Source organism: Leptinotarsa decemlineata, unplaced genomic scaffold (genome assembly GCF_025532065.1).
Source record: "Leptinotarsa decemlineata unplaced genomic scaffold, Ldec_3_MD MMD2_tig00026354_RagTag_RagTag, whole genome shotgun sequence".
NCBI lineage: Eukaryota > Metazoa > Arthropoda > Insecta > Coleoptera > Chrysomelidae > Leptinotarsa > Leptinotarsa decemlineata.
In genome coordinates, this window is record NW_027412702.1 from 99,989 (window position 1) to 120,707 (window position 20,719).

Sequence of the window (20,719 nt, forward strand, 5' to 3'; positions counted from 1 at the left end):
ACGTCTCTGAATAACCTCACTTGACCTTATTACATTGCAATGCAATGTGTTGAGATGCTCATTCAGGTATAGGTACCCTCGAGAAGAAAGAATTCATGCATTCATATTTTTATCAAAACTAAGAACTAGTATAATATTCCTCAATTTAAAACATGAAAAGATATTGGCTGCGGACGATGAATTCAACGTAAAACCACTTTTTGAATGTGCTAGACTATTTGAATATACTAGACATTTTTTTCTGTTGGTTTTGATTTCATTATAATCTTTCTTAAAAATACGCCACTTTTCAAATTTTATTCATTCTTAAGGGACAAAACTGATTCTATAGCCTGATTATTCAGTAAAGAAGAGGAAGTGACTTAATTTTATCTTGCAATTACCACCACATTCACCGGTTAAGAGGCTTTAACCATTAGAAACTGCTGGACACAAGCACGAAGAAAAATAAGTGGCAACTAAAGGCGAGTTCTTATAAAATTGAACATTTCTCACTGATTTTGTCAACCAATTGAAACGCGCTGATGTTTGAAATTAACCTATAGGAAGAACACATCGGAACAATCGGAGGAATAGCACTAATTCCACTAGCATCGTGCCCATTTCAAATATTTGAAAAGATGATTTAATACAGAAAAAAAAAAACAAATTATGTCAGAATATCAAGTAGGTTTCCATCCTGAAAACGTTTTTTAATGGTCTTGTTAAATCTTATCTTGATTATGATTCAGTATTAATGATATCTTGCATGGGTGCCAGAACATTCATACATAATTGAAAACGAAGAAGCAGATATTTTAGCTAAGATTGGTACATCATTATATCATCAAATACATCATTGGGAGTCGAAAATGATAAAACATAAGTCTACGTAAATTTATAAACATAAGATAAATTCGTAATTCAGAAATCAGTGGAGAAAGACAAAAATGTAACATATATAACATATGGTAAAATACACGTAGAACATTTATATCGACTCAAAGTTAAGAGATAGTTCTTATTGTGATTTTAGAAAAAACGGAAACTTTGGAACACATTTTTTTTGAATGTCGAATCAATACTGAATGTTGGCAAGAATGTTCATAATTGATGGAATGGTTTCTCCCAGAACTCCATAACAGTTTTTAGAAACTCCATAGAACATTCCGTTCTTTAAGACGATCTATCCTGGTCTTTACCGTCTAAATTCTAACAGTCTAGTACATGGAAGAAAACAATGGAGAGAAAACGACAGAAAGATAAAAAGAAAATGAAAAAATAAGGATATCAAGAAACAGCGTATAATATTGTGTAAAACAAAACTCTGGTACTCCAACTAACCGTGCGTTCCACTAAGCGCTCACAACCACAGATTTAATCTGCATCACAACAATCAAAATGCTCCTTTGCTCCGATAACCGTTCCACATAATGACCGCGGTCGTTTTGGTCTCCTAGAAAACGTCATTCATGACGTCATTACTTTCGTTCACGGCAAGCTCACAACGACCCATCTGAAGAGTTATGTTGTTGTTAAGTTGATGTTGAGAATATTTTGGCGCATTCTTTGAAATATGACATGAATACATTCTCATAATCAATAATACGTACGCATAAGTTTTCGGTTTTCACAATTATAATTTTCAAAGTTGCATTCCACTCTCCATCTGAACTAGATGAACTAGTTTCTGGAGCACTATTGCGACGCATCTACAAATCTCTAATTTCCGTAAAAGACATTTTGATTACATTCATACTTCTTTCATACTTCTTTTTTGATATAAATAAAGTTGCTTGCAATTATTGAAACTTATTGTTAAGGTTTACGTAACCTCATTAAAACTTCTACTTCATAATTGTTACCTCGCCATTTGTAATGTTCAGATGAACGCCCAAAACGTTCCATAATCTATTCCACTTGAGTATACGACAGTAACGCTTGCAAACGAGTGGAACGGGAAAAAACTTTGGTCTTGAGCGTGATCGTTGTGAGCGCTTAGTGGAACGTACGGTATAAACACAGAACACCCTATGTAATTAGGGTGTTCTGTGGTATAAAGTAGGTATTACATGTTATTATATCTGTTTAAATAAAATCAGTTTAAAATCTGTTTTTTCGTTAATCAGCTGCCGCCCCCATACGAACGACAACTCTCAGAAGTTGGGAAACTTGTGCGAGCTAAGGACTAACGAGGTCTTACCTTTTAACGTGTGATTCCTAACACGGTTGCAGAATCATTCCAGCTTCAAACAGATACATTCTCCCGAGAAAAATATCTGGTCAAGGCGGGAATAGAACACACGACCTTCCGATCGTGAGTCGGACGCACTACCACCGCGGCCAATTCCACATATGTCAGTAATGAAAAGAGTACTGGTCATAATATCGCCAAATTTGGAAGCTGAGACCAAAAGCAAGAAGAAGAAGAAGATTCAGTAGAATCATGACGAATTTAAGAACTGTATCCACAGAATAATACTTAGAAAAATTCTGTGTTTTATCCACCGACATAACCAGAATAAGGTTATGTCCATGGTTGTATCCTGACGTTAAGTGTATGAGTGACGCAGATGTCAAGACGTGATCTCTTCATCTTTTTTTAGTTGTTGGAGTCAATATTTTCTCTTCAACGGCCAGACTATATTATTACGTCACTGGAGCGAATACGAAAAAAGAGAAAAAGAAAAAACATTAGTAAAATGGAGAAACTAGATAAGTAAACAGAATATTCAGTTTGTTCCTATTGTTGTTTATTATTATGAAGAAGTATACCGTTCAAAGAAAGTCGTAATATTCATATATTCCAAAGTATACATCTACAAAATGAGTGATCTATCAGATACAGAAATTAAGTTACAATTGAGGCAGGATATTTTCAAGGAAATAAAATTTTTCATCAGTGGAGAAGTTCAGGAAAAGGTACGTTACGAATAAAAGTTAATAATTTATTTTTTACATCTGCAATTTTTATGTTTTCAGATAGTGGAGTTATTGAAGAGTGGTGGTGCTGAGAGACTCAATTACTTTTCTGATTATGTTACTCATCTTATAGTGGGTGAGAATCCAGAAGAAAATGATATTGCAGATGCAAATGATATATATGAGATACCTGCTGTAACTCCTAAGTGGGTGCTTATAAGTGCTGCATTGAAAAAGCTTGTCCATGTTAAACCTTATCTTTACTTTCCTAATGGAAAATTATTCTCCAACCTTGTGTTTTGCTTCAGCTCCATAAGAGAAGATCGTAATGTTTTATGGTCTCTTATTACCTTTAACGGAGGTATAGTGCAGTTGAATTTGAATAGAAAATGTGATTATCTCATTACAACTAATACTCTTGGCTACAAATATGAAAAAGCAGAAAGTCTAGGGTCAGATATAATTAAAATTGTTACCCCAGATTGGGTTGTTGAAGCTGTGAAGCACAATTCGTATCCAGATTTTTCATTATTTCATCCTAGCTTGATTGATTGGCCTAAACCCCTTAAACATGAGAGCACCACTGCTATAACTGGATTTGAACCAGAGCAAGTTATCGGTGAAGAACAAAATGAAGAAAAAGTTATATCTGATTCTACCCAAGCACTCTTAGAAAAATTAAAACAGAGAATGCCATGGAATCAGCCCAGTACTCCTCTAATTACATCTAGCTCAGACCCAGTGGCTCCGCCAAATGTTGTGGCTCCGCCAAATGTTGTGGCACCGCCAAATGTTGTGGCTCCTCCAAATGTTGTAGCTCCACAAAATGTTGCTCCTCCAAATGTTGTTGCTCCAACTTTTAAATCTGCCCACTTACCTAATCATATACCAAGGGTCCAGCAACCCACACAGACAGTTTCTCAACTTCAACATCAAACGCAAGCTGCACCTCAAGTATCTTCAAATTTTCCATTAGTTTCAAGATCACCATCCACTTCTTTACCAAATCAACAATTACAAAAAACTATTATACATCACACACCTACTCCAACAGCAAACTATCAACAACAGCAGCATAATCCTTTAAATATAAGCAGGTTAATAGGTCAGCCTCAACAAAGATCGAACTTGCAAGTACGTCCCCAGTTGGGACAAGCGCAGTTGAATCAACAACTTCTTCAGCAGCAAAATCAAAATAATGTTATCCAGAGGACATCTGCACAAATACCAATTCCACAACAAATATTACAACAGCAGCTTCAACGTCAACTAGCACAAAGGCAACTTCAAAGTCAGCTATTACAACAGCAACAGACCAGTACCAATCAGCAACAAATTCAGGATCAGCAACATCTAGGGCCAAATCAACATCTTGGACAATTGAGTCAGCAGCAACTTAATCAGTTGCAGCAGCAACAAATTCAAATAAAACAAAATCAACAAATTCAAATTGTTCAAAATCAACAAGTCACTTTGAACCAGTCCAATCATCAGCAACAAATTCCTGTTTCACAGAATCAACAACAGGTACAGATGAATGCTAGTCCTCAACAAATTCAGGTTAATCAAACTCAACAACAAATTCAGTCAGGACAAAGTCAACAGCAGATTCAAGTTAGCCAGAATCAACAACAGATTCAATCTAATCAAGGTCAGCAACATATTCAGTCTAACCAAAATCAACAGCAGATGCAACTTTCAACTGGTCAGCAACATATGCAGCTGAACCAAAACCAACAACAGAATCAACTGAATCAAAATCTACAACAAATACAGCTGAATCAAAATCAACAACAAATTCAACAAACCCAAAATCAGCAACAGATTCAATTGAATTCCACCCAGCAACAAATTCAGTTGAATCAGAACCAGCATCAGTTACAGTTGAACCAAAACCAACAAATGCAGCAAACCCAGTCTCAAATTCAGTTGAATCAAAACCAACACATTCAGCTTAATAAAAATCAACAAGTACTGAAACAACAGCAACTACTTCAAAATCAGATCTTGCAAACACAAAATCAGATAAATCAACAAAGTCCCCAACAAATACAAATAAATCAGGGACAAAGTTTTATTCAACCGAATATGGGTCAACTTATCTCCCAAAAAAATCAGCAGATTTTGCATCAGAAACAGCAACAGTTTTTGAACCAACAGCAAGCTGTAACTAGTCAACAACAAACTTTACATAATCAACCAAATTTAGCTGTACAGCAACAACAATTTGTAGGCTCATCTTTTAGTCAAACTCAAGACTTGGGTCAGCGAAACATTTCTCAACAAAGTTTGAACCAAGTAATTAATCAGCAAAATTTGAATCAAAATTTAAATGTACAAGTTTTGAATCAGCAGTTGAGTACTCAGAACTTGGGACAACAACTTAATCAGCAACAACTTAATCAACAGCAGGTAAATCAACAGTTAGCCCAACAAATTAATCCTCAGGTTCAACACAACCAACTTGGACAACAAATTGCTCAACAGGAACAATTAGATCAACATTTGGGGCAACAAAACCAATTGAATCAACAGCAAATTGGACAGCAGGCACAGTTGAATCAACAAAGTCAAATTAACCAGCTTTCTCAACAAAATCAATTGAGTCAGCAGATTCAGCAAAATCAATTGAAACAAATTAATCAGCAAAGTCAGTTCAATCAACAGCAGATGAATCAGCAAAATCAATCTAATGAACAAACTTTGGAGCAAGGCTTGGGACAGACTATGCAAGTTTTAAACCACGTTAATGTAGGTATTAATCAACAGTTGCAGCAACAACTCAATAGACAATCTCTCCAACAGCAGCAACTACAACAGCAAGGACTGAATCAACAAAATTTACAATCACAATTAAATCAGGTATGTAGATTTAGTAATAGTAAATTTCCAAATAATTAGATATATAAACCATTTCTGAAAACTTCCGGGACTCATTTTCAAATTAGGTCAATTCTCACATTGAGAGAGAATCTCTATCTATCCAAAACAGAAAGAGGTATCGGGTTTTTCTCTCGATGTGAGTGTTTAACTGATTTGAAAGTAAGGCTCAAAAGACCACTGGTCAATTCTAGATAATGTTTTATTCCACAGTTAATATTCAATAATTGATTTTAAGGTTAATCCGAGTCTACCGCAACAAGTGGTCCGTTCACAATTCCAACAGCAGCAGCAACAAATTGTCATCAACCAGACTTCTCCTCAGAATACCTCACCTCAAAGAAGTCAACTAAACCAACACCTGTGGCCACAGCCCCCACCTCAAGTTGCTGGTCAACAGATAATCAGGCATCCTGTCAACGTGATTCAACAAGGTTCGTCTAGAGTGCTATGGTCCCCAAATTCCCAGCAAGGTGCTGCCATAATGCAAAGACAGTTCATACAGTTGGATGCTAAGACCCATCAGGAGTTGCAAAAAATGGGACGGGATGAACAGGCAGTTTTTGTTGCAAAATTACAAAGACAAAGACAGTTTTTGAAACAAGTTCAACAACGAGGAGGTGGGGGAAGTCATATTCTTATCAGAGGTTAGTTATATCCAACTAAGTATACATACATATTTTTGTAACTGGTAATTCACGGTGGATAGATACACATATGAACGAAACAGTGATTTAAATAATTCCCTACACCTGCCTGAAATGCTTGCTTGGGATCTAAATTAGCTTCTAAATTTTTTGAAGGAAAATTCGCTGTGAACATTCAAGAGCCGCTACTCTAAGGTGAAATAGCGTTCTGCTCATTCGTCTGAAATTTTTAGGTATTGTAGCTTTTTCCTCCGTCAGACCAGTTTTTGATCAATAACTCTTTTTGATTACATTATGATTATGAAAGTTGAAAGGATGTGATGTTTGAAACCAAGTCAACTCAATTAAAACAGCAACACACTAAATTTAATCTGCTCAGCATTTGTATATTCCTAAAAATATACCAATAAAAAAATATCTACCTTCTTGCAGAAAGTATTACCTAAGTGAATTTTCATAAATAATGCAATATTCAATATGTGTGATTGATGACTTGTTTAACTTTATGGTAAGTCATGATCACTCAAATGAAATGAATACAACACTTTTTGTCTAAATAACACTGGTACATTTTATTTATACGACCGGTTTCGGGTTTGACCCCACAATCAAGTATAAAACTGAAATCTGAATTTTGAAATATTGATTTTATTAGAATTTTTAGGTATGCTGCAAGGACAGGTATTTGAGAGACAGGACGCCAACTTAAAATACCACCCTGTAAAGTCTAGGGGTTGTTAAACTCATAAATTCAAGAGAGGAGTTTTTAAATTTTTCTGCTGAAAAATGTCACTAGACGAAGTTCATTCAATATGAATCAATTTGTTTACTACTTCTTCAAATTATCTAGTACAGGGGCAGAGTGAAAGCTTTTACTTTCTCTCTCTTTCACTCTGTCTCCGTAGTTAGTAAATAAGTTCCGTTGATACAAAATCAAAGTTGTTCATTAAATAAAAACATTCAAAAAAAACATTGATTTGAACTGACTACTATGAATTTCTATTAAGTGAAGGAACTTTACTCTGAACTATGAAAACAGTTGAAATATTTGGGCTTTAAATTAAATAAATTGTTTAAAGTCTTAGTCTTTCCATGTTGTTAATAAGGCCAAAGATAATGTTGTGTTTACCACTCAGCAAATATTTTTGATAAAAAAATGTAAATACAACTGAGCAAATACATTATTTTTTAGAATATATGAATGCAATTCTGTTTGTCTTTCAAAGAACTTGGCAACTTCTGATTGGTACCGATTATCTATTCTGAGTTTTAAAAATCGTTCCAAATGCTGCTTACTTGCAGCTCTTCATTTCTGATAATATTTTTTTGGTCTCATTAAATTTTATAACTTTATATCAACTTGATATTTTCTTCAATTCAGGCAATGTTCCACCTGGTCTGACCCCACAACAGCAAATGCAGTGGGTGCAACAACAAGCTAAACAACAGGGAATCATTCTTCCACCTAATATTCAACAGAACATCACTCCTGGAACTCTTACGCAGCCTGGTTTGAATCAAAATATTCAGCATGCACCAGGTTTGAGTCCTATTAATCAGAATCCCACACAGTTCACGGATCAAAACCTTCAAATAAGACAGTTTCGCTTACACCAGTTGCAGTTGCAGAGAGAGCAGGCTCAGAAGAATCATCTTGCTCAACAGCAAGGTAGGGTAGGGAAAGCTACAAAAAATTACTTTGCAGCTCTAGAATTTTATGAATAATTTTTTTGCATTTCAAACATTTAATTTTTATGCCACTGTTTTAACGAATTTTGGAATTATTCTGTTTCATAGTAATATATTAGCTGAAATTAAATTTGGTAGATCTATGTTAAGTTGATAGAAAGACCTGCTGAATAATCAATATTTATAGGAACTTTAATTGTATCTTAAATTGTTCTTTCCTCAGTTTCAAAAGAGGTCCAAATAATTTTTGGGAAAGAAAGTTTTTGGCTTTCTACTACTCCATCTTGATACAAAAAACAAGGATGAGGGAATCTTCCAAGAAAAGGAAGGAAGTAATCAATTTTAAAATAAGTAACTCTATACATGGATGTGTAGATCATGCAAAGAAGTAACTTTCAGACACAAACTGAAAGAAAGTCCTCCTGAAACAGCTACTTTCATATAAACATTGAATTACACGAAAGAAAAAAATTCTTTCAAAACAAATACTTCTATATGAACACTGAATTATACAGAAGATACTTTTCTCTACTCAGTTTGTATTTCAAACATTCGTTGTGGAATGAAAATCAGATATCATTCACATGAGTTCTACTTTAAATGAATGGTAATAAATTGCACTTACATGGAACACTGTCACCGATGTTTCACCTTAAGACACTTGCCCCAAGGCTCTTCAGTACCAAATTGGATAACATTATAGAAAATACACACAGTTCATTCATGAATTACGATTTTTTTATGTCGCAGAATAAGCTTGATCTGCTTAGTTTTTGTCTGAAAGTTACTTCTTTGCATGATCTACACATCCATGTATAGAGTTACTTATTTTAAAATTGATTACTTCCTTCCTTTCCTTGGAAGATTACCTCATCCTTGTTTTTGTATCAAGATGGAGTAGTAGAAAGCCAAAAACTTTTTTTCTCAAAAATTAATCACTCCTAAAAATATAACCCCTTCAATTCAAGATCCAAATAACTTGTATGTTTGATAGAGGTTGTAAACTAATTAAGAAGAAGAATATATGCCCTTCACTTTTCAAGAGCTGACATAGCTAAAGAGAAATTGGTTTTGTTTTCATTGTGAAGTTTGTAATACTACAAAGATTTACTCCTGTTACTGAGTCAACTTACTAATACAGATTCTGTGGGCTGAAGTGATGTACTCAACATTTTAATATTCACCTGGTGGGGGTATAAAGGTTTATCACAGATGAAAAATATAAAGGACATTACCTAATTAATGAAGAAGAGAGAAATGAAAACTTTCTATGTTTTTTACCACTTTTATTTGTAACTAACGTTACTGCAGTTTCATCCTATATCCAAACTATATCTAAACTTACACAAGTAGTTTATTGTATAAGTTTGAAAATGTCTGTATAGGACGAAACTTCAGTAACATTAGTTACAAATAAAAGTGATAAAAAACATAGAAAGTTTTCATTTCTCTTTTCTTCATTATGCTTTCCTAACACATAGTAACGGCTACATCCATCATTTTTTACCTAATTAATGTTTTCAACTCAATATTTGGTGTTGTGTTCTGGGGCATATATCTGTCTGTTAAAATATTTTTTCCGTAAACTAGTAATCCTGATGTAGTTGTCCTCAACTAACAAAGTTGTGCAATGTGAAATTGTTAGCATTGGGTTGAATGAATATCACCAGACGAAAGTGTCAAGATTTACTTGATGTACTGTGTTGAATCAGAGACTACTCTGTTGAAGCAGTACAAAGTACTCCCCAAAGTTTTTCTCTTCACGCTTTTAAGATGGATATTGCCATGATATTTGTAACTATGAATAATCATCAGGATTGAAATTGATCTCCTATCAGCGTGCGGAGAAGATATACAGTAAAGGTTCGTTAATTCGGACCAGATATAATTTGGATTATTTGTCGTCACGAGTCAGTATTTTGTTTATTACCTTGGAGTGTTGGGTAATTCAACGCATGTTCGCTGACAAAATGGTACTGTCCGTAAACATTCTACATTGTCAATAAAAGACAAATTGTGTATTATAGAAATCTTAGATAAAGGTGCCATTGCTTGGAAGTTTGGTATTAGCTGATCAACTGTAGACGATATAAAGAGGAACAAATATAAAATTTTGATGTTTGTTAGCCAAACAGAACTGGGTTCCGGCGCATAAATAACACTAAAGAAGTCTAAAAATCCCATTTTGGAAGATGCCTTGTTTACATGGTTTCTGCAGCAAAGGTGATTGCATGTTCGTGTAAGTGTTGCGAGAAATGTAAATGTTGCGAGAAAGCTCTTTATTTTCATAGCCAAATCTTCAACTCTAATATCAGATTCAATGCAAGCGGGAGATAAATTTAAGAAGCGCCACAGAACAAGATATTTAAAAATGACAAAATTTTCTGGTGATGAATTTGCTAACAGACCATTTCAACAAGAGTTTCAGAAAGTTATTCAAGAAAAAAATCTAAAAGCGGAACAAGTATACAATGTCGAAGAATCTGTATTGTACTGGTGATTGCTGCCCAATCATACTTTAGCCTCTGGTAATGAGAAGTCGGCGTCTGGAAGGAAAATGATAAAGTTGAGAGTCATATTTGTGCCTTGTGCAAAAGCATCAGGAACCCATAAACTTTAATTGCTTGTTGTCGGAAAATCAAAAACCCATGGGCATTCAAATCATCATATCTCTTTGTTATCAAGCGCAGAAAAATGTTGGGTTACTAGAGATTTGTTCCTTGAATGATGTTACACACAGGTACACCTACCCGGTGTTTTGATATGTATCAAGGGTTCTGGGATAAATGGTTTAATACGGAATTTGTTCCCGAGGTCTGTCACCATCTTTTATCCTCATGCAATGTTACTATTGGAAAATTGTCTCGGCCATCCGTCAGCAGACGAACTTATTTCCGAAGACGGCAATATTTTTGCAATGTTCCTGCCGCCTAACACTATAGCGTGTATACAACCAGTGGATAAGAATGTTGTACAAAGTGTGGTGATAAATTACCGCAAATAACTTTTGATTATTTGTCTTGCGTCAAATAGTGAAAACCTTGTGGGTCCATCAAAATCGATTACTCTGAAAGATAAAGATTTTTTTTGGCTAATTGCTGTAAGGATGTCAAAGCATCCCTAATTTAAAAAATCGTAGAAGTCTTTGCACCTTGGACTTCTCAGTGATGATAACTTCGAACCAGAAGATGATGTGCTGCTTTTTGATAGCCCAGTGATCCTCAAATGCGTGAAGCAAATACGTGCTGGTGGTGTGGACAAAGAATTACAAAATTATGAAGTGTTAACTGATGAGGAGATTGTGCAAGCGGCAATGTGCGAGGACGACGAGCAAGATGATGATAACAACGATGAAGTTTTCCCTCCCAAAAAAATTGGAAATTCAGTCACTGGAAGCTTCAAACATAGCTTTGCAATGGGTTGAAGATAACGAATTTGATAGCCACAAAGTTATTTTTCTTCGTCAATTTACAAACCATGCTTTTGAAATGAAAACTTGAAGCAGAAGTGTATTACAGATTTTTTCAAGAAGAATCAACTTAGATTTTTTTAATTTCATGTCAAGTGCATAAGTTTCTTTTGTGTTTGAGTTTCTTTGGAAGTACCTGTGTATGTACATACATATTCTTGTCTAAATTGACTTCAAATTTTTACTTTAATATACGAAACCCAAGTTGAAAATGTTTCATTTTCTATTGAAATATTGCATACTATGATCCAAATGCCTAGATGATTTGCAAGGGGTCTTGTTTTTCCCTAGCCGAATTAGCCAGAGCCTACTGTAGCAAGTAAAACAAATAGTTTTAGTTACTCTTGAAAAACAGTACTAAAATCCCGATTTGCTATCTTTCAAAACATTCATTTGATGAATATTAGTGCTGCCAACAGGATTCCAGCACTTAAATGTAGTCAACAAAATAATTGGGAATAAATTTGGGCTATAAAATCCGTTAGTGTTTTCACCATATGATTTGAATTAATTTTTCAAAACCACCTGACTTATTTCATTTGAAAGCATAACAACATGATACATTGTCTTGAGTTCGAATGATTTAAAAAAGTTTCACAGCATGTTTTAATTATAAATAAGAATACTAACTACTACAATTGACAATATATAGTTACTTGGAATTAATTTAATACTGTGAACAATAATGTTTTTTTCAATCAAGTACAATCCAATATTGTAAACAATATTTTTGTTACAACTAGGTACAATTCAACAACCTTCTGTAGTTCGTCCAATTGGTCAAACTCAGCTTGCAGATTCAACTACTAATCCCACTCAGCTTCAAGATGCCAACATACAACATCCCTTGGTGGTTAACGCAAAAACTAAAACAGCCCTTGCCAACATGCTGAGCATTAAATTACAAAGTGGAGGGTCATCTGTTGGAGTGCCAAGGCCAGATGCAATACAAGAACCATCAGCTGCTGGAACACTCAGGTAAGTCACAAATAAGTTGAATCCCAAGACCCCCATATAAAACTTATCATTTGTTTATATGTTTTCAACATATTTTTTGTTATAAATTCCTATAGGTTTTTTATTGATCTTGAAAGAACAAAAAACTGTTATTTTTGAATAAAAACAAAACTCTAGTTATTTGTGGGAAAATCAAGATAAAATATATTTTGTGAATTTGAGTTGAAAATTTGAGTGGGTGTTGAATTTTTGATAGATTATAAATGGATAGTGTATTTACTAAAATTTAATGAAATAGTTTCTGTATTACTGGATCAAGAAAGATGAACAAAAATGAAACTATATTAATTTGTATTTCTACAAAAAATAAGGAATGTGAATGGTTTAATTCATTTTTTTTTTCAATAATTTCAAGTGAACAAATATTTATTTTTTCTTTAGATTAATGACTGCACAACACAATGCTGCACTGAACAGTAAACCCCAAGAAATTATAGCGATGCAGCGAAGAACAATCAATGGACCGAATGGAGAGATCATAAAGCCACCAGGAGCCCAGCAACTACCCACCACACCCACAAATGATCCTCCCAAATTGCAGTACTGCCCCAAACCAACACTTCCCTTACAACACAGACCAGGTCCTTTTTATGGCCACAATCCAAATCTGAAACGTGAGTACAGTTCAAGTGAAAACAATTGTTGGCAGGTCTTTTTTCAGTCGTTAAAGTTGCTCTTTTTGTTATCAAAGTTTTGGTAACATATTGTTTATTTCTGTAAAAAATTGTTTGTGAACCATTGTTAACATTTTAGAGGAGGTGGAAATAAAATCACAATGTTATTTCAGTTCCTCCAGATTTGTTTCTCTTGGGATGCATATTTGTTGTGGTTGAGGTGGACAATTTCTTGGAAGAGAGTATACCAGGTTGGCAACAAAAAATTGAAAAACATGGAGGTAAAACTGTATGTATAGGATAGAAGTGATCACACTCATATGATATTGGTTTTTTAGGAGAAGTTGAAAAACAATACTGCAGTCGTGTAACACATGTTCTGTGTGAAACCCAACGACATGGTGTAGTAATGCAAGCATTACGTGACTGTAAAAGATGTGTTACGATTCTTTGGCTCAATGATGTCATGACAAGAAGGCAAGTGCTACCACCTTGGACCGCACTACACCTCCCTAATATATATCTTGATACAGCCCCTGCTGCTAAACACTTGATGGCTATTAGTGGTTTCGAAGGAAATGAAAGAAGTAGAATTAAGCAAATGGTGAAAAATACCGGAGCAAAAGTGAGGAATATTTCAAATATAATTTTTCTATTTAATTATACATTTCATTTTTAGTGTACATCTTATTTTTCCAAACACAACACTGTACTGATAGCAGCTAAAGGCGATTGTAAAAAGTGTTCATATGCTAAAAAATGGCAAATTCCAGTAGTGAATGTACAGTGGTTAACGGATGTAATGCTTGGTCATTTTTCTGCCATGAATCAGATGGAACATCAGATTTACCAGCAGTTTCCAAATCCTCCGAATTTCAGTTTTGACCCAAAATTAGTTCCAAACTTGATGGGTAGGCTATATCCAATTCATGTGTTTATAATTGTCCAATCATTTTTTGTATTTCAGTTGCCTGGAAGGCCCCCATAAATATTTCACAAGAATCCTATGAAAGAGTCAAAAGAAGTGCTTCTCCTATAGTATTACCAAAAAAACCGAAAATTCCAAAAATGGAAACAGATGAAAATGACAATATTAGTGAGGAATACATGGCAAATTCCACTTATAAAATTATGTTTTCCATGTTTAGTGATACCAAACAAATGGAGAAAATGGTTAGGTAAGATATTTGAAATACAATTTCAACATTTTCAGACCAATCTTTCCAATGAGCAGTTTTTTTTTGACAATTTTATACCAACATGAAACTAGCTCATAAATAAGTTGGGTAGATATCCGCCTGAAATGATGATGTATTTAGGATGTATTCCGGGGATGAATAATACTATTTCAGGTACATCACATGAAATGATAATAATAATTTATTTCTCAAGAGACAAAATATTAAATTGGAATAGTCAAGAAAAAAACATACAATGTAGATCAAAGAAGTTCACATTCAGACCACCTCTCAGGTTGAAAACAACCTGATAGCTATCGTATCGTTTGAGACGACAGTAGGAATTCTAAGTAGTAGTTGGTATCGTTTCGTGTCTCAAATTTTCGTAATTTCATCCGATAGGTGTAGATGTATCGTTTGAAGATTTTGATGTGTTTCTCTTTCAATAGCACATGTTTCCCTTTTCAATATTTCAAAAAGCTAACCTGAAAACGAAATAGATTAAAGTATTTGTGGATGTTTTGTGATTTGTGTATTAAAAAAATAAACAACAATTATACTGCCTATAGTTCACCAAGGAATTATGCAGAATAATCCACCTATAAGGCGATTAAGAAGACAGATTACAATTAAGGAATAGATACAATCCATTTGATCTTCCTGAAAGAAAATTTATTGAATTGTATCGGTTAAATAAACATTTGACAAGACGATTGATAGCCGTATTAACCCCCCATTTGAGATTACCTCGCATAAGAGGGGGTATTACAATAGAAAGTAGGATATTTTGCGCTCTCCGTTTCTATGCCACAGGGACTTACCAGAGGTGTGTTGGTGAGGAAATTTTTTGCAGTTTGAGTCAAACTGCAGTTCATGGAGCAATACATGAAGTATCAATTCAAATAGTTGAAGTGATGGGTGCAGAATATATAGTATTCCCTCAGAATATTCGGGAAAGGAATATAATGAAAATGGCTTTCATTGAGAAATGACATTTTCCTGGAGTCATAGGGGCTATTGATTGTACCCATGTTGCCATCTTAAAACCACCTGGCGATGAACATAATTTCATTAATAGAAAGGGTTACCATTCTCTTAATTGCCAAGTTATCTGTGATCACCATATGAAAATAAATAATATTTTTGCCAACTATGGAAGATCCACTCATGACTCTTTTATATGGAACCACTCATTTATAAAGAATTATATGCTAGAAATTTACAAATCTGGGGAACAAGCTTGGTTAATTGGAGATTCTGGCTACCCACTTCAGCCATTTCTAATGACACCTTTTCAAAACCCCCTTGAAAATAGTCCCGAATCTAGGTTTAATCATACCCACATTAGAGCAAGGAATTGCATCGAAAGATGTTTTGGCATCTTACAAATGAGATTTCGCTGTCTTTTGAAGGAGCGTACTTTGAGATACAATACTGATTTTGTAGCCAATTTGTTTAAGGCGTGTGCTGTTTTACACAATATGTGTGTGGATGCAAACATACCCATCGATGAAAACGTAGGTGATCCAGACAATGATAATGGTGACGTCCTGATTGCAGAACCACTCAATAATCAAGGACAATTTACTGTAGAAGAAATGAGGGTTAGAGATAGAATTTTCCATCAGAATTACTAATACATTTTTTGTAAACCTATACCAAATATGTTGTGATTGGAACATTTATATTGTCATAAAAATTATTTCTTTTGCAAAAATACAAATATTTCAAAAAAACAAGTATATGATATTTTAATGTGATATGTTAAACGTCGCAAAGTCTATGTAATTTTGTCGTTTTTTTTTGAGTTTTTTCACCAACCTGTTCAATAATTTGAATGAGGACTAAACTATCTATTTGTGAAATAAAGAGAAGATTCAAATATAATTAATGATATACTCCAGTACAAAATCAGGTACATTCGAACTAAAATGAAACATAGCTGTCTATAACAATAAAATAAAAACAATCTCTGATATTCCACAAAATAATGAGGAAATAGAAGAAAACCATTCATTTGGTACCACATAAATTGCAGGCTGCTTTCTATTCCTGTTCTGGGGAGGGACTTTCTTTTGTTAAATTCATTCATTTAAATCATAGCATTTGTTGTTACCTGTGGCAAATAATTGTTTAAAGTTTTCAATTCGTTTGCAACATCTTTCAAATTGGAAGAAATATCGCTCAAGGAATATTTTAATGTATTTTTTATATCTTTTAACTCTTAAATGGTTTCCCTGTATTCACTGTGGAAGTGAATACAGGGAAACCATTTAAGACTGTGGGTCTCTTATGTGGTGGTTCCAATCATCTCTTTGGGGCATAGTCTTTGATGTTGAAGGTGTCTTCGATGTTGATGGTTCATCAAGACTATTTTCGCAGGACTCTGGTTCAAGGGATACAGCAGTTACACCTATTACACCTATTACACCACATTCTGGATTATTTAATCCCACGAAGTTTTCCCCTAATAAATCCAATATTTTCAGTTCTAATTCATTTAGTGGTTTCACATCACCAGTGCGAGATAATGAAGCTCTCATTGCAGCACCCTTTTTTTTAATGAATATTTCAGATCTGACCAAGACTACAAACGAAAGCTCTAATCAGTTATAAAAAATCTAAGTATTTGAGACTTTGGTTTACCTTCTGCCATTTTTCAGTAGGTTTTGCTCCATATCCTAGAGCATTCAGATTATGCGCCAATTCATCCCAATGTTTTTTATACAGATCCTTTTCTCGAGGACCAACAAATTTACCTGTAGCCAGGAAAGGGTGCTTCTCCATGGCCTCTAACATAATTTGCCAATGTGCCTCTCTTACTTTGAATGAAATTTTTATAAAAATAATGAAATCCCCTCAATGACCAAAAAATTAAAAATTGCTGATTTTACTATTCCTAACAATTGGGTACTTCACTTGTTCTTCACATGAAACCATAAAACATATAAATAGTCAGGCATAAAAAGTATAAAACACAAATTTCCATGTGAATGGAGACAAAAAAATTAGAATAGCAATGTACTATCGTTTCGATTTGCGTCTCGTCTCGCACCGATACGATATGAGCAATTGTTAGAATTCCACCTCAGTTCTTCCTAATGACATATTGTGGTGAATTTTGTGTTGTACATCAAATGAAAAATGAATTCAAACTTGATAATATAGACAAAGAGATCTTGTAGTTATCATTTGCTTATTATATATTTTTTCTTTTCAGAGATCTTGGTGGCTGTGTAGCAAAAAGTAATCACGATTTCACACATCTCGTCATGTCCCATCTAGCACGTTCTAATAAGTTATTTTATGCTATTGCGAGAGGAGCTAAGGTAGTTTCAGATCATTGGTTGAAAGAGTCCCATGAGGCAAACCAATTCCTCCCAGAAAACAATTACAGTCCTGAATCAAATGACTTCAATTCTGAGTTCAAATGCGATATTGATCAGACATTCCTTATGAGAAATAGGAATCGACTATTTGAGGGGAAATTTTTCTTTGTCACTCCCAGTGTATTTCCAAGTAAAAGAGTTGTTGTTGAGCTCATTCAATGTTGTGGAGGGATTGTGGAAAGACGAAGACGAAGTTCCGCTCAGATTGAGGCAACAAGTAATAATTCCCCTTATACTTATTTTATAGTTACACATGAGAATGATTTGCATCTGGTGGGGGATTTACTTAGAAATAAGAAGGATAAAATGAAGATAGTGTGCAATGCAGAATTGATTTTCAGTTCAATTTTGAAACAAACATTCGAGGTGGAAGCTTTTGCGGTTTGTGTATTATGATTTCATAATTTTTTTTTTAATAATTGTTCAATGTTAGATCATCATTGAAAATGTAAATTGGAAATTTCTTTGATTTAAATTTTTATTGTGACATTGTTTTGAAAACGATGTTTATCACTAAGCTTTAACAAACAAGAATAATTTTAAAAAATGTATATAATTTTTTTCTATCTTTAGTTATCATCTGAACCATAACTAAAACAGTAATTACAATTTAGTGATGTCATCTTGACTTTCAATTGAGTTACAGTTATAATGAACTCCTGATAAGTAGAATTTAGAACCTGTAGTGTAAAATGAACTGTTGAAAACACTTTAAAAAAAAAATGTATGAACAATTTTTTTATATAATCATTATAAATTATGATTTTTTTCTATTTAGACTAATTAATATATGTTTAGTATTGTGATATAGTTTATGCATTAATATTGGAGTTATATATTTATAATTTTAGTTTTATTTCATGAATTTTCCTCCTGGACTCGTACTGTAACTACGATCTTGAAATAAGTTTTTCTTGAGCCATTAAAGATATTACAAAGCTAATACTTTCTTTAAGTGTGGTCAAGGGCAAACCAGACCATAAAATGCCAATCACCAGCTTTCGTTATATGCGGGCTTTCATTTCTTCTTGTCTAATCTTGCTGTCTGAATTTCTCAACTCTTGAGCTTCATATTGTGAAAATAAACTTTGGTTGTTCCAACCATACGGTGTTGGTGATGTTTTTTATGTTTCAACTTGTCTGCAAACATGAAATTTTAAATTGCTACCAGTTTGGTTTTAAATAAAAAAAAAGAGATACTATTTTTAATTTTTTCAACACTTTTTATTCACTTGAGTGAACTGGCTGGAACTGAACAAACCCAGTGACGAGACTTTGATGTCAGGTAGATTACGACCCCGTCGGCGAGTCACACCAATAGGTGGTTCCACTTATGTCTCGCTTGCGTTATTTTTATTAAGTACTTTTTTTGTGGTTTTTCACACTTTGTCTTCAATCAAGGACCGCCTGCCGGTACTGACAATGCCCAACAGGCTGAAACACCTGTCTACAGGTGGCTCTTAAATTGAAATCAATATGGGAATGATTAGAATGATGTATATATATATATATATATATATATATATATATATATATATATATATATATATATATATATATATATATATATAATATATATATATATATATATATATATATATATATATATATATATAGGGGGACTAATTCTGAAATTCTGATATGGAAATCATACTCGAAACTTCACCCCCTACGGTCGACAACTAACCCCCTATTTTTTTCAATGGCATGGGGGGTCGAGTGATACATCATTTGAAAGGTCTTTTGTCCGTCTATTACTTCTGTATTTTTTTCCGTTATTGGTTCTTTCATTTAATTATTGAGAAATTGAATGTTGAACGTTTTATTTAGGATAAACAGAAAATTCACTGTCGCTTATTTCATTGAAGAAATCAACAAAAGTAATATCAATAGCAACACAATCAACGGACGAAGTGTTCAAAATGACCTTCATCTAGATAGTTGGCCACTGTCACTTCCTCACGAATTATTATTCAGTCATTCTTGTTCACTGAGTTCCAACATGGTTTATTCTACTGAAGAAAGAATAGAAATTGTTGCAATCTATTATCGAAATAATGAATGTGCTAAAGCTGCTGCAAGAATTTATAATACGAATCATCCAGATCACAATATGAGCCATCAATATACTAAACAGTTGATTTTCTGTTCACAACAGAAAACATGAAGTATCTCGTTCTGTCATAAATGACGGAGTTGAAGTTGCAGTTTTAAGACACATGTACAAATGGATCGACAATCTATCAGACAAGTAGCTAGAGCGTCTGGTGTATGTTGAATGGTGAAGTGAATAGACATAATTGTCGTTACTGGAGCGATGTGAATCCTCATTTGGTGATGAAAACACATTCACAAACTCCGCAAAAATTGAATGTCTGGGCCGGCATTCTTGGTAATCATATTGTTGGACGATTTTTCATTGAAAGGTATCTCAATGGAGATACATACTTAAATCTATTACAAGACTTTGTAGATCCTATGATTACACAAATTTTAGAAAATGCTGACAATTTAGTAGAAAATTTAATAACATTCCAGCAGGATGGTGCACCCCCACATTTTAATAATCGGGTGAGACAGTTTTTGGACGAATGGTTTCCAATGCGTTGGATCGGCAAAAGAGGTGCAGTGGAGTGACCAGCTAAATCACCTGATGTCTCACTGATGGAATTTTTCTGTGTGGACACCTGAAGTCGAAAGTGTACTCTACTAAGCCTACAAATCTAGAAGACCTGCGACAGAGAATTGTTCGGGAATGCCGATTGCTGACTCCGGACATCTTGAATAATTTACGGAACGCTTTCGAGAGAAGACTTTATTATTGTATGGAACTAGGTGGAGGTCATTTTGAACAATTTATCCGTGGATTTAGTTTCCCCTGATATTATTTGTTGTTGATTCCCTCATTAAAATGAACGACAGCGAATTTTCTGTT

General features: G+C 34.0%; 1 protein-coding gene across 2 annotated transcripts; it reads left to right on the plus strand.

The window, feature by feature from the left end:
* Positions 1-2,616: 2,616 nt before the first annotated feature.
* On the plus strand, positions 2,617-18,727 carry Ptip (PAX transcription activation domain interacting protein). 2 transcript variants are annotated; one of them, XM_074184090.1, is made up of 12 exons: positions 2,617-2,901; positions 2,962-5,652; positions 5,707-5,763; positions 6,020-6,428; positions 7,810-8,097; positions 12,330-12,564; positions 12,985-13,217; positions 13,391-13,498; positions 13,556-13,842; positions 13,897-14,128; positions 14,185-14,395; positions 17,616-18,727. In XM_074184090.1, the coding sequence occupies exons 1-12, from the start codon at positions 2,806-2,808 to the stop codon at positions 18,178-18,180; spliced, it is 5,412 nt and encodes a 1,803-aa protein (XP_074040191.1). In that variant the 5' UTR covers positions 2,617-2,805; the 3' UTR covers positions 18,181-18,727. The 2 variants fall into 2 exon arrangements, with proteins under 2 accessions (XP_074040191.1, XP_074040189.1); XM_074184088.1 differs by having other exon boundaries at positions 2,962-5,763.
* The last annotated feature ends 1,992 nt before the right edge of the window (positions 18,728-20,719 follow it).